This window comes from Lycium barbarum, chromosome 9 (genome assembly GCF_019175385.1).
Source record: "Lycium barbarum isolate Lr01 chromosome 9, ASM1917538v2, whole genome shotgun sequence".
In the NCBI taxonomy this organism is placed as follows: Eukaryota; Viridiplantae; Streptophyta; class Magnoliopsida; order Solanales; family Solanaceae; genus Lycium; species Lycium barbarum.
The window spans coordinates 23169284-23184617 of record NC_083345.1 but is presented as its reverse complement, the minus strand read 5'-3'; the positions used below and the strand labels follow the sequence as shown (position 1 = coordinate 23184617).

At 34.0% G+C, this 15334-nt stretch overlaps 1 protein-coding gene and 1 long non-coding RNA gene across 2 annotated transcripts; one reads left to right on the top strand and one right to left on the bottom strand.

Moving 5' to 3' along the window:
• Positions 1–234: 234 nt before the first annotated feature.
• Positions 235–3064, bottom strand: LOC132610262 (uncharacterized). The gene is made up of 4 exons (XR_009571071.1): positions 2925–3064; positions 2675–2835; positions 2037–2093; positions 235–675 (listed from the first exon to the last, which is right to left on the bottom strand). It is a non-coding gene; the product is annotated as an uncharacterized LOC132610262 (long non-coding RNA).
• Positions 3065–11970: 8906 nt separating this feature from the next.
• LOC132611775 (uncharacterized) lies at positions 11971–15066 on the top strand. Its single transcript, XM_060326149.1, has 2 exons — positions 11971–12692; positions 14979–15066. Exons 1-2 carry the CDS (start codon positions 11971–11973, stop codon positions 15064–15066), a joined length of 810 nt encoding a protein of 269 aa, XP_060182132.1.
• Positions 15067–15334: the final 268 nt, after the last annotated feature.

Here is a 15334-nt window from a genome sequence, read left to right as displayed (position 1 = left end):
AGGTCGAAAATCTGGAAAAAAGATTTCAACATTCAGCTGCTTTTACAGCAGCCCACCTACCAATCATACTCATCAACCAAATCAACAATGCAACTCATCAACACGTCCAATTCATCAAAGTACTTCTACAATCATAAACTTCACATTCTAAAATCAAATTCAACCTTAAGTTTCAATTTAAAGTACTTCTAAATATCCTTAAAACTACATTTAAACACTTGAACATCGTAAAGTTAAACAACCATAAACTACTTTCTATATTCAAACACTTAAACATCGTAAAGTTAAAACATCCATAAACTACTTCCTACAATTAAATTCACCTTCAAAAGTACATCTAATTCGAATTAAAACTATCATAAAAAAAATATACATATCCAAGAAAACATAGCAATATTACAATCCAAAAGTATACGAATCAAAAAAGTCAACGTTGGATGTTAGAGACATGATCCGATTCCTCTCCACTATCCTCATTAACAAGAGCATGAACTACGTTGTCTTGTGACCTACGTCGTCTATTGGGCTGTGACCTACGAGCATCCCCGGGACACGGGGGAATATGAGAGGGCCCCGAGTTGAGTAAGCTGTCAATTTGGGCCTGCATATGCAACATCCTTGCCTCTCGGCTGGCTGATTGGCACAATATTCCAACCTGTGTTATTGAAACTCGGTCTGAAATTGAAGGATGCAATGTTAGTAAACTACTTGAAACTGCAAGACATTAGTGGAGGGATAATTATATTGCAGAAACACACTAAAAACAATGCCAAAGCAAGACTCAACTCTAAACTCAACGCTTGAAGCATTATCCTTAAAAACACCACCAACAGCCATATGAAAGTACACCACATACTGCTTTGCAGAACACTGATAAAGACCATAAATAACAGAAAAATATGTCCATGACTAGTTTGAAGAAGGCAAATCAAAACAACACTAGCACCAAGTTGTCCAAAGCTAAACAAATTAATCCTCATGGTTATTTTGCCCGTAGCTGTCCAATTAAACAACATAATCAGTGTTAACTTACTACTTATTTCTTTCATACTAGTGATGATATTTAAGATGAGATCTGTAAATTCAAAATTGAACATGATTAGTGAAGATTAATATCGACCCCAACTTGTTTGGTATCGAACGTTGTTCTTATAGGGACAAACCACTTGCATACACTTGCAATTCCTCCTCTTCCAATTTATTCACCTTGCTGAAGTTGTTAGTGGCTTCAACACATTTTAATTTTAATTTTCAAGAAATAAATAAAGTGAGTCCAATTTCAAGGCTTCACTAAAAAGTTAAAGACAGAGCTTTATCAAGAAGTGTTAGGTTATCAAACCAATTAGTCTTTTTTTATCCTTGGCACAACCACTTGACACAGAAAAAGATCCAGAATCACCTTGTCTTATCAATTAATAATGCCTTTCAGCTAATAGGAATGTCCTCATGCTGAGAAATGTTAGTACATATGATATACGTTCATTTATGTTTATACCTGGTTTATGTGTTTGCATTGTAGTTAAAAGTATTGCTAGAGCACAAAGGTCAAAAACAAGCCAGTCCTTCAGTAGTAGCAGAGATAAGTAACATTTGAGATACTTAACTCCCTTTGATTTTCATGAATAATGCAACACAGTAGTCTTCCACTGACTCTAGATCAAGAACCCAAATAACACCTCTGACTCTAGCTCAAGAACAAGAACCAAAAAAAAAAGAAGGAAAGCTCAATAAAGTCAAGGAAAACCATAATTCAAAGTATCATCATCCAAAAGGATCCAAGATCAGTCACCTTAACATATGACATCAATTGCTATAGAAAACACAAGCGATTTCATCAAATCCATTACTAAAACGAGAACGATTCAACAAAACATGGGCTACTTGTTAGAGAAAGAAGGAAAATGAAAATATATCAGGAAAACAAAAATATATCAAGACAGAAAAGGCTTGTGGATAGCAGACAACAATCTATTTCTAGAGTTAAATAAAAGTAACTGATGTAGTTTTGATGAACTGTAAGCAGTAAATAATCTAACCTCTGCTGCTACTTTTTTGTATCTAGCAAATCTTCCTTAACTCCGGCAATTGACAACCTATTCCAAAAATAAGGAAAAAAATAAAAAATCTTAATATCGAATTTTAAGCTTTGCAACTTACAAGTGAACGAGTTTCACAAAATCCCTTGACTACTTTGTCAAACAGTTAATCAATAAGAAAATGATGTTACATAAGTCAGAGTAGCACAAACATGTCAAATACGAGTTTGATTGAAAGAGAAGCTGGAAGCATATCACAAGTATAAAGGATAAGTCTCCCTAGCTCTAACAATTCTCAAATATTGGTAAAAACAACAACAAATAGCTACAAATGCAACACCAACAACATTCAATTTCAATTTCAATTTCAATTTACACTTAGTAAAATTTTAACAAAATAGCTACAAATGCAATCTTTAAACCAAATTAATTGAAATTTCAGTTTGAATACTACAACAACAACATTCAATTTCATTTCGAAACCCTAAAATAAAGTTAACATTCTAATACCTAAAACAAACATTGAACAATCAATAAAGTTAACAAATCTTCTAATTAAACTACAACTATACAAAGTAATGCAACTAATAATGATAAAATGAGATTGAAAAACAAAAACAAAAAAAAAAAGGACTAACCCAGCTCACTGTTCAGTCGGCGGCGGCTGGTGGCTACTCCGGTGGTTTAACTGGACGGCGTCGCCTACTTGGAGAACGCCGGTGCTAACAAGGACTGCTTAACAAGCTAATCAACAAACCCACCTTCAACAAGCCACTAGCAAGCTAATCAACAAACCCACCTTCAAATAAAAAAAAAAGTAAGTGCCAAGTTCAACATACCAAATTTCTAAGCGAATTCATTTAATTATATAATACTAATTTAGCTAACCTAAAACATACTCAGAAATAGGCGCACATAGTTTCATTTTAGGAACATCAAACAGTTTTGGGGGGAGATGTTGGTGGGGTGGTGGGAATTTTGGGGAAGATGAGTTTAGAGAGGGTAGATTTTTTTTAAAGAGAAGATAAAGTTTTGGGGGGAGATGAAATATTTTCATCGGGCCTGTTTGGGTGTATTATTTATTGAACTTTTTCGACTGCATGTGGTCAAAAAATTAAGCCAGATTTGACTAAATTTGAATTAATTTTTTCGACCTCATGCGGTTGAAATTTGATTTTTTTTAATTTTTTAATTAATTATTTTATATTTATATAATTTACTTTTGTGTAAAATTATTTTTTTCATTTATTATTTGTACAAAAAAAAAAAATTCGACCTCATGAGGTCGAAATCATATTTTCCCTTAAAAAAACGACCCCATGTGGTCAAAATCCTAAAGAAAAATAAAAATAAAAATGGAAATTTCGACCACATGAGGTCGATTTTTTTTTGACCAAAAGTGAGGTCGAAATTTCCAGGTCGAAAATACCTGTTTTTTTAGTAGTGCTCTGTACACATAATTTAGTTGATTTCGGAATCCTAAAATATTAAAAAAATAATTAAATGGGACTATTTTTAATAGTAAGAAATAATTAAATGACTATTGCCTAATGTGAATTCTATCTTTAAAGGGTAAAAAGGGCGAAAAACGTTTCGCTAAAGCTCTTCTAACTTCTATTTTGCGCACTCGCACATGAACCCTAGTGACTTATTATAAAAGGGCATACCTCTTTTGACAACGAATACCACCGAAAAATAATTGGACTTTATTTTAATTCAAAGATAACACGAAAGGTATTATAATTTCAAGGAATGTTTTGTAAATATGTTTTTGCTAAATTTGCAATTGGCCGGTCTCATCATCCACTAGAAAGAGGAGTTCTTCTATTGTAATTAATAAAATTTTGGAGAAAAGCTGACAATTTGAACCATATTTGTGCTTCCGATTATTTTTTATTATTTTTAGCTATTCTAAATTTAAAATATTTTCTTATAGTTAAATTCAAATCTTTACAAAATATTTGTTAACATATTTAAATCTTTCTCTTTATTAGTCCTTCAATTCTAGAACTTTTACATTTATTTCTAGGTTTTCCATATCTTTTTAAAATTAAATTTAGTTGATTTAGAATGCTTAAACTAATAAGAAAATAATTAAATGACTATTCCTAACTATAAGGAAATTAATACTAATAGGGATTTTGTACACATAATTTAGTTGACTTTGTAGTTCTGAATATTGGAAAAATAATTAAATTAAATTATTTTTAATTAGTAGAGAAATAATTAAATGATTATATTTTCTAATGTGAATTCCATGTTAAAAAAAAAAAAGACGAAGAAGATTTTGCTAAAGCTCTTCTAATTTTTATTTTAGGCACTCGCACGTGAACCCCCGTGACTTATTATAAAATTTATATCTTAAACTTTTAACATGGTACATGATTTGAAAATAATTATTTAACTTATAAGTAAAAGTCAAATGCATATTCGTACTTCACGTAGACATCACAATAAATAAAATTTGTAAAACTTTTTAACAGGTCGTCTTCATCGAGCTTCTGCATCTCACAAGTCACAGACCACCCCCACTCTTTTTTTTCCCAATTCCATCATCAGCTTTTCACATAATTGGACCCCAAATATATAGGAGAAACTTGTTGCTCTTTTCATCTCTATAATTAATTTTAAAGAGTATAAAGGTTGATCTAATGTAACACTTATAACATAATATCAGGGAAATATAATATATATTTTAAAAAGGGACAGATAAATAAAATGTTAATGCATCTAGAAGAAAATAAAGTAAAACAAGCAGATCGAAAGCTTAGCTTCTCAATAATCAAATTCACTCTTTCTGCTTGGAAGTTCAATTAATTCTGCAAAACAGCGTATCTGTTAGAAAGACTTCTAAAATTGACATATCTAGCTCGTAAGATTCAATCACTTTAATGATTATTGTTATGTTGACTTTATATAGCCACATGTGATGGAACCAAAATTGCCCCAAGAACTATGGTGTTGTTTTTGGTGCTATACCCATCGGTGCCTCAGGCAAAACGTAAACCCATATAACTGAGTATTTACACCAAATCAATTCAACTTACCATAATTAAGATTATATTAGGTAACCCTGGTTAAGTGATGGAACTTAGAAGTTGCATGTGCAACAGTACAAACACACATATATATTATGTATTTATTGGTTTGGTGTAAACACTTCATTGGGATAAGTTTTTACCGAAAACAGCTTCCCTCTAATCTATATAAGCGCCACAACCACCCCCTGTACTGTTGACGCTTCTATAACAAAAAATAAAAATAAAAAAAAATTAGTGGCAGCATTCTTAGTCGTCAAAATAGTACTAACAACCTAGCTATGGATGATAGCACAGGAATAGTTAGAATGCAACACATGCAGTTCATTGGCAACAAACTCAAACATGAAGTTATTCAATGGATCCACTATCTGCAAGGCAAACTTATCTATCTATATATATAAAGCAGGACTTAGCCCTGCTTAGGTGGCATACCTCACAAAGCAGGATTCTTATTTATCTTTTATCTCCAATTTTTAGACTTTTTCCTAATTAAAACCAATTTCCGCTTAGTTAAAGAAAGAAAGAAAAAAAAAAGGAACAGTCACGTCGTTAAACCTACGAATGAAGATGCACGGTTTTACGTTTTACCGTTTGGTAATTAATGCTAATTACTCTCCATCTATTCTTCTTCTTTTTTCCAGCCTTAACTTTTGCTCTTCCTATCTCCGCTATCCATGACCGTAGTTACCATGGCCAAAGTGAAGAGGAAAAAAACATGATGTTATAGAATTTCTGTAAAATCCAGGTAATACTCCGCTCCTAAAGGAGTGTAGCGAAGTATCCGGTTCTTAAATATCTTTTCATTCTCTGAATCTATTGAAATTGAATCTCCATCTTTATTCTCTGAATCTATTGAAGTTTAATCTCTATCTTCATGACATGACAGATGCTCACTTGATGTGCACCAACGGCCGGATACAGCCGCCATCTCTTCTTCCGATCGCGTCAAAACGCTCTCAGTCTGAATACGGTATCTAAGCTACTCCCATGCTCTTTTTGAAGTGGTTTATTTTGGTTTATTCATACTACATTGTTGTTCTCTTCGGGGTTTGTTCTTTTACCCCGTACAAAACTTATTTTACGCTTTGCGATATTTGGCTAGCAATTGAAGAAAATAATGATCTTTTTTAGAGCATGTTTGGAAAGTAAGACGAACAAGTAAAAATACCGCTCTTTCTCATTACATGGCTACATGTGCACTATGGTTAATAATAGCAATAGTTGATTAAACTTCGGAACATTGTTTTCAAAAAGATTAGTAGACAAAAAAATCTCCAAGTACCTGAATTGATTTTTATTCTGTTCTCCTATAATGTAATGCTGACAAACTTTGAACATCAAGGAACGGCCAAAGAAAGCCCTCCTCCCAATCATCCATGCCATTTGCTCCCTCTTCCCTTTGCAACTAGCTATATACTTACATTAGAGTGTCCAACCATTTCGAAAATAAATAACTATAAAGAAAATGAATGAAAAAACAGAAATAACAATGTTCCTTATAGCGGTGAAACTTAATTGATTGAAGGTAGGCTAGCCAAATCAACTGTTGGAATACTAGAGAACTATAATAGAGAATTTTCACATGACGATTATGGTAACACTTTGGCTCATCTTCTTCTTCTTTCTTTTCATTTGGCTTTCAAATTGTTTGCTTGAGGATGAGATTTATGTTAAGCCAAAATACAGTTAATAAAGGAAAAGGTGAGAATAGTACTTGCAATTGGTATTGCAGCATTTTACATGTTCTATAATTATATTAAAGTGTAATTAGTAATGTTAAATATAGCATAATTTTGACAGTTTTCATAGTGTTTATACCTGCCAGTAACATTGATGTATCCTAATCATGGGAATAAAGCTTCTGGCATTATTTTTTAGAGTCTGCACATTTAAGGTTAAACTCATCTCAACTTATTTTATTGAAAGGGTTTTTGATCAGTGCACTACCAAGATCAACTACTTTGAACAGTGGAAATTTTCTGATCTTATCTTATTTTATCGAAACTCGACAGGTTTATCTCGCGTCTTTCTCTTAAATTGTGCTCACTATGTGCTTGTGTGTGAAGCTACTTCTTCGTAAATTTGCGGAACTTTTAGTACAAGATAACCGATACATATGCATATGTGAAAACCCCACTCCTAACCAATTCTACACCTGTTTATTTATATTTTCTACTCAAGTCTGTCGCTTTTTCCTCTTAAAACACAGAGGTAAGGATCAAAAGAACTATTTTTTTTGTTTTGAAATAAATGTCTGATTTCAAAGGTTTCAACATCAGTCGTCAAAGAGCAACTATAATTCTTGGTCTTGACAATATGAGAGACAATGGAAAACACCTCAGAATTAATCACCAGATGCTTAGCTTCTCTTTTAAATTTTGAGATCTTATGCATTATAATTAAATTGATTTGAGAGGCAAGAAAAGAAAACTAACTCGTGACATGTATTGAAAGCGATGGGGAACAAGGGACGTTTTTGATGTCCTGATCACTTAATCTCTTACTCTTTTGTATAGTTTAATTCACCCTTCTTTTTCTGGTTTGGTTTGTCGTACAGGAATTTGTCAAATGATTGGTCTTTTATAGTCACTTCGACTCTTTGAAATTTCTAACTTGGTTTGTTCCATTTGTGGGTTTTGTGTTGATCTCTTTACGATTTTCCTATTTCCTCACTTTCTACTCACCGTGCGAACAAGGAAGAAATTAAAAGAGACATGGTAAAACCATGTGCCCGAGCCCTTTGACAGTGAGAAGTTGTCATTGGACTTAGGTTGCAAATATTCAAAGACTTAAGAGAAAGTATACAAAATTCTGAACTACGTACATTATTTTTTATAATAGGTGACTGGAAAAAGGTGAAGCTTGATGAGATTATTAACTATGTGTAATTCCTCCAAAGTCGAGTTGAGGTAATTTACTTGGGTGGCTTCGTTTTATAATTTGCAAAAACTAACTTTGCAAAATTACTGATAGAGTTTTCAGAGAATATTTGTTTGATCTGTTTTTGCCAAAGAATATGTTTTAAATATTTTCAACCTCTGTTAAACATTAGCAAGATAACTTAATTTTTTTTATGTATTCTTTAATACAAATCCTCTCAGTGATGTTAGCTAATCTCAATCTAAGAGCTTCAACATGGAACGTCTTCTCTTCGAGGATGCAAGTCAGTCAAACATATGCTATGTTAATGATGAGTTTTTGTGTTTTTGTGTTTTTTTTTGTATATAATTGTTCATGAATTTTTGCAAGTCAGATGATTCAATCCATTGAATTGTTGCATCATACCAACAGAAATAGCTGCAGAGTGTGAATTTTTAGAGTTATGAAATTGGTTTAGAGGAAAATTTAGTTCCGCTAGATTCGTTGAGAATAACAAAAGTCGGGTTGTAGTAAAGAAATCTTAGTCCATACATTATTCCTATATCTACTTGAGACAGCCGCTTAGTATCGCCATAATCTTATATAAGCTTTCTTTGACTTTCCTTTTCGATTGTAATGTACACATTTTTTTCTTCTTTATAATTCACTCTGTTTGATATGATTTTATTTCATCCAGGTCTATTTTTTACATTTTGGTGATTATCACCCTTTTAAATTGATATCTTTGTCACTGCTTGTGCATTCTTTATTGGTAATTGGGACTATCAGCAAAACATGTTTAATTGTTGTGACTTGACTCGTGTTTAAATTCCAAGGAAATTTAAGCAAAAAAGGTTTTATTATCTAATGAAATGAATATATCATAATATACATGGCACTAAGAGATTCATGTGCTACGCTTATACACTCACACATTCCTTTTACTTACCTTTTTTTTTTTTTTTTTTTTAAATCAAAGTATGCTAATTGAAAAATGTAGTTCATCTCACTTCTACTTCTAATAAAAACATTTATATCGTCCTCGACTTATAGAGTTATTTTGCATGCGTATTTGTTATTTAATCCGTCTATTTGACTTTGAACTAACTTTATTAAAGTATTACTTAATTCATAAATACACTAATTTTTTTAAAAGTACCGCGCAAAGCGCGAACAATTTTACTAGTTATTACATGAGGCAAGAGACATGGGCGAGAACTAATAAATCATTAATTGAATCACGACTTTAAAAAATCAATTAAGCACTTTACAAAATTGAAAAGCACTACAAAGAGGGAAAAGAAACAATAATCAAAATCCTTAAAAGTTAGAAAGTGCATGTTATATGCGGTTGAGCAGATTGTACCTCATGTTCTTGAAGCCGTCAAATCGATTTGCATATTCTACGAACCAGCCAGCAATCCTGGAAAAAAAAAAAAAATATATACGAAACTTATAGAAAAGATTAATTAACATGTTCAGACATCAGTGGTAAGAATGCGATGTATGCTAATGAAATTCTTATATGTAGAGCGGAAATAGGCCATCAAATGTACTTTTTTCCATATGAAATTTATATATATATAGCTTTACAACTTCAAGAATATGAATATTCCGAATTACTGTAATAGCTAAAACTAAAAAAGTTGAACTTGGCTCTATTTCAATAAGGTAAGGATTCTATTTCAATAAGTTAAAGGATTCACGTTCCATTGCAACATATGGAGTATATAACTTTAAAGAAAGGACTCGGCAGTTTTTAAAGGACTCGGCTATTTTATTTTGTTAAAAGTAAAGGCAGTTCTTTATTTTCACCAAAAAGATATATTATTAGTGTTAGAACAAAGTTTGGACTCCTATGGCAGTTTTTATTCTGCCAAAAATAATCTTACTTGGACTAAAACACATTACAATTAATATTATAAAAATAATACAATAATAATTTGACAAAAATAGTAAATGACAATTTGTCTATTATAGAGTCTTTTAATGAAGGGCAAAAGGTTCAATCAACATTTCTAAGGTCCTTCGCTCTTTTAATATAATATAGATTAAATATTATTTGGGCTAGTTTGGTTGTCGCACCAAATTATGCAGATTATAATGTACATAGTATAAAAATTATTAATCACAGGTATTATATTTTTGGCAGATTTTTAATTTTTTATTCATTGTGTTTAAAAATGAAATATCCAAAGAATAACATCAAAGTTCCCATTTTTATACTTGTTTTTAAAGTAATACAAAATAAAATGCGTACGAAATTAAGGTTATTTTTATCTTTTAGGTGTTCTATTCGAATATAGCTAGTACGGGGTAACTTTTATAAGCTATTCCACATTGCATCGGTAAAAAATAATACTGGAATGACATTATAAATTTATACCGGTATTGACCATATATTAGAAACAAAATATCGACTAAATATTATATAAAATAATTTATACTAACATAATTTTTATAATTCGTAGCTAAATAGCTCGTAGCTAACAAGATATTTTTTTAAACGAAGTTAATGAAGTTTTTGCATGGATTGCCCTTCAAACGCAACGGTCTTTAATTTTTGCCCTTCATATCCGTGGTCATTAATTTTTCCCCTACTACTCATTTAATGAAAATATCCAAACTTGCTCCGTTCGGCATAAGTTCTATAACAATTTTATCTTTAGAAACTAAACTTTTGTCTCGCTCGACACAATTTCTGTAGGAATTAAGTTATGCGGCATAAGTTGTGTAGTATTTTTAAGATTATGTTGAGTGTTAGGAAGTTTTGCCGTGTCCAGCCTAACTTGTGGGATGTTATGAACATATGCCGAAGCTAAATGTAAACTTTGTCAAGTGAAATATAAACTTATGCCTTTTTTCAAATTATGTTGAGTATTGAAAGTTTTACCATTTTTGACACAATTTGTGGGATGTTATAATATATATGCCGAAGTAATATGTAAATTTTGCCAAGTGAAATCTAATTTATGCAAGGAAAAATTAAAGACCGCAAAATTAAGGGACAAAAATAAAAAACCTCCGAAATAGGGTATTTTTGCGAATGAACCGAAGTTAATCGGGGAGACTTTCAAGAAAGTTGATAGTTTGGAGAATTTGAACAAAATGTTATAGCTAGTTTCTTTGTTTTTAATTAAGAAAAAATCGGTGCAAACCCTTTCCAATCTCTAACATAAAAAACATACGTAAAACTTTTTGGCATTCGCACTATAAAAGAAAAAGATAATTTGCGAAGGTTGAAAGTTATAATTCGCGTGGGTTTTAGCCTCCGCTAATTACTTAAGGAGGCTAAAATCCCCGCGAATTGCAACTTTCAACCTCCACAACTTACCCATTTATTTTTGATAGACTATGAAATAGTCAACGTAAAAATTGGCATAATCTTTTCATAATTAGCAAATTAGGCGTGATCTCTTCCATATGTATAGCTAATTAGGTCCTATAATTTAGCCTAGTATTATGCTGACAGTTACATACCTACTTTGTATATATTGACTATCATACATCAATACAGATTACGGATTGATTTCCTACATGGTATCAAGCTAGGTTTCCTTCCTCACCTCCTAAACCTAGCCGTCGTCTTCTTCCTAAACCTAGCTGTCGTCTTCTTCCTCCCTCACCTCTCTTCAATGGCTGACAAAAATTTCCATTCTGCTTTGACTGTCACGAATGTGAAATCATTAATACCAATCACCCTTGACATGGAAACCGACCATTATCACGAATGGGTGACACTCTTCAAGGTTCTAGCCCGCGTCTACTCCGTACTTGGGCACATTATACCACCAACTGACACCACCGAACTCACCGCGTACAACGCAGCGAAGACGGCTGATCTTCCGCTCTGGAAACGGCTTGATGCGGTGGTTCTCCAATGGATATACGCCACCGTATCCCATGATATTCTTACCTCTGTTCTCGTGGTGAATGATGTTGCGGAGAAGGCTTAGAACCGAGTTGCTCAGATTTTCCAGGATAACAAGAACTCAAGGGCAGCGTACCTTGAAACAGAATTCACCACCACAAAAATGGCTGACTTCGGATCAGTTATGGCTTATTATAATAAGCTGAAGTCCCTCGCCGATCAGCTTGCCAACGTGGGGTCGCCGGTGTCCGACCAACGTATGGTTTTGCGCCTCCTTGCGGGCTTGCTGGAGACATATGCACACTTTTTCACAACTATCCAGCAGAAGGACGTGCTGCCCTCTTTCTTTGAAGTGTGCCCCAGACTCAAGCTCAAAGACGCCGCTGCCAAGGAACGAGCCCGCGATTCTGGTCCCGCGGCCCTCATTGTTGATAATGATGCTCCCTCACCGCCACCGCCACCGCCACCTGGAGGTAACAATAATTCAAACAACCGTAATTATCACAATCGTGATAATAATCGTGGCAGGAATTACAACAAGAACAAGGGAAAGGGAAATAACAACACCAACAACCACGGGAAATCTGGCCGCGGCGGCGGCGGACAGACCAGCCACCACCAGTCGCCGACGGCCCAGCCACCACCAGGGGGCTACTACTGGCCTGCCTGGCCACCACAGCAATGGGCATTGCCCCCCTGTCCATATCCAACAAGGCCATGGCAGCAGCATCCCTCGACGCCAAGGCCCAATGGCATTCTTGGTGCAGGTCCACGCCCATCTCAGCAGGCCTATTCCATGCATGGTCCATCCTATTCTGGGTATACTCCAACAGACGTAGAGGCCTCCATGCACACTTTGTCCATGCATCAACTGGATGATAATTGGTACATGGACACCGGAGCGACTTCCCACATGACTGCCAACACAGATACTCTCACGTCTTATTTTAATTTGAGCAAAAATTCTGGAATTGTTATTGGTAATGGTAGCACTATTCCATTTCGCAGGAGCTTTAGCGCAACGTGGAACTATTTCTTCGGCAGCGAACTGGGGCAATTTGTTGGGAAGAATAATCAGACTTCCCGACAAGGGTCAAGGATCTACCTCGAACACTCATCTCCAACCCCAAATATTCCGCCGGCATTCCAGCACGTTCAATTTTCAGAATTCTCTAGTTTCATCATAATACCCAGTGTCACCATAATTCGACACTGGGACAATATTTTGCAAAGATTCGCGCCAATTGGAATTCGTTATTCATAGGTGTCGTAGTTTATCCCAGAACTACACCCGGCCTGATTCTCGTGCAACCCGAGATATGTAGGCAACTCGGAGACCGGAGTTCGGCTGTAATCCTCTCAATTTTTTTTTACCCTTAGTCCTCCAAAATATCTATTAGCCGGGAAAAAATAGGCTACTGAGTCAACATCTTTGCCCGAAAATTCTTTCATCATTACCGGTCAAAGAGGGACAAGTTGTTGACACCCAATTTTGTCCCGCCTTTCCTCCAAAATATATATTTACGCTTCTAGTATTTTTGGGAAACTTTAAAAAATAATTATTTATACTTTACTACAATTATTAGCTTTTATTAATACCGGCGTTTCTTTATCCTATTGTAGTCACTGCTGTTATTATTCTTTATTTTACTATCGTTACTACTACTACTACTACTAGTATTATTATTATTATTATTATTATTATTATTATTATTATTATTATTATTATTGTTATTATTATTATTATTATCGTTATTATTATCGTTATTATTTTATTATCATTATTACCAGTATTATTATAATTTGCATTGTAACCATTTCAACATTTTTACCACCTTATGCACACGCATCACGTTTATTTTCGCGCAATTAAATAATTACGTTTATTCACTGATTGAACTTTTAAAATATTATCACCGGGCTATTACGATGTCGTATAATTTTCTTTTATCTGAGCACTAATAATTAAGTATTTTTATATTAAGTAATATTTTAGCACACGTTACTATATCATTAATTGAAGGTCTTTTATTCAAATTTATAAAGCCCCATATTTTAAATCCATCAGCCAAATTTTGGGCTCATCCGTTCCAATTAATCCACAAACCTTCTTGGACCAGTCCATTAATGACCAGCCCATATTTTGTATCAGCAACCTGGTTGGCCCATGTTTTTAATTCACCCCAGCCCACATTTTAAATCGACCCAGTCCATTAAATCGATTAACCCCGACCAGCCCAATTTCTTTTCAACAAAATAACCGCTAAGGTTCTTTCGTTTCATCCGCCGCACCCCCTCCGCTCTTCTCTCTCCTCACCCCCTCTCTCTTCGTTGATACAAACGGAAAATCGCAGGGTCTTGCATGGACATTTCGGGGAAAGGGAGTTAATGAATCGTCCTTTCCCTGTCAGATAACAACTTAGGGTAAGTCGTCGTCTTCCTCTTTCGTCTGTTTTAATCTGAACGGTTTTAATGGGTTTTGGCCCTTTGCGAGTTCAAATTCGTCCCCTTTATCAGTCCCTTTTCGTTTTTTGAGTACAAATTTTTATGGTTTTTTGTCTAGTTCCTTTTTTCCGATCTTGAGTAGGTCAAAATACCTACAAACCCAACGTTTGATTTGAAAAAGGTCAACTCAAATCCCGCCCAATTTTTCGTTTTAGACCCCCAGAAAAACCCTAGCTGCTTCTTATTAATGGTGGCTTATGAACTGGTTTGGGGAAAAAGTTTTCCAGCCGCCATAAAATCCCCTAAAAAATACAAGTTTTGAAACCCCGAAAATCTCTAAAAAAATATTAAGTTCTTCAGCCGCCCAAAAATTTCCCTACAAAATATTAGTTCTTTTTTTTTTAACAGTCACAATATTGCTTAATATCGATTCAAACAAAAACACTAAAATTATTCTCTGTTCTTTTGGTCCCTGGATCGCTTCGAATCCGAGAGTGTGAAAACACGGAGATTGTAGCGTTTCGAGGTATATCAGAGGCTCAAACCCCATTTCGCTGCACCCGAAGAAGGTAAATTCCCTTTCTTTAAGTTATTTTTTTTAGTAATTAGTTGAGTGCTTTAAACTGCTTATGCGAATTTGTTGCTTAGTTGTGTTTTAGTTTTTTTTTTTTTTCTGTTTGCAGTTATTTTTGTCGTATTAAGCATGTTTATCCCTGTTTAGTTCAGTTCTGTGATTGTGTTAGCTTTATATGCAAGTTTAGATTCACCTGGTGTTTTAAGTTTACATTTGTTGGCTGGTATGTCATTGGATTAATCATGTGTTGGTTTAGATTAGGTGACCTGTTAATCGTGTTTGTGTGCATTAGCCTTTTCTATGATTAGTTAGTCTCTATCTCATTTGGTTAGGATCTAATAAGGACCATTATCATGCCTATTCTGTTTGCTTCCATGTACTGTTTAGAAGAGTGACGTTAATCCTTGCTTGTCCTCTAAAATCTAGGTTTGTTGGTTCACTGCTATGACATCTAATGAGTTTTATGTTCAGTTATGATCCAGAAGTCTATCAGTCATGTTAATATGGT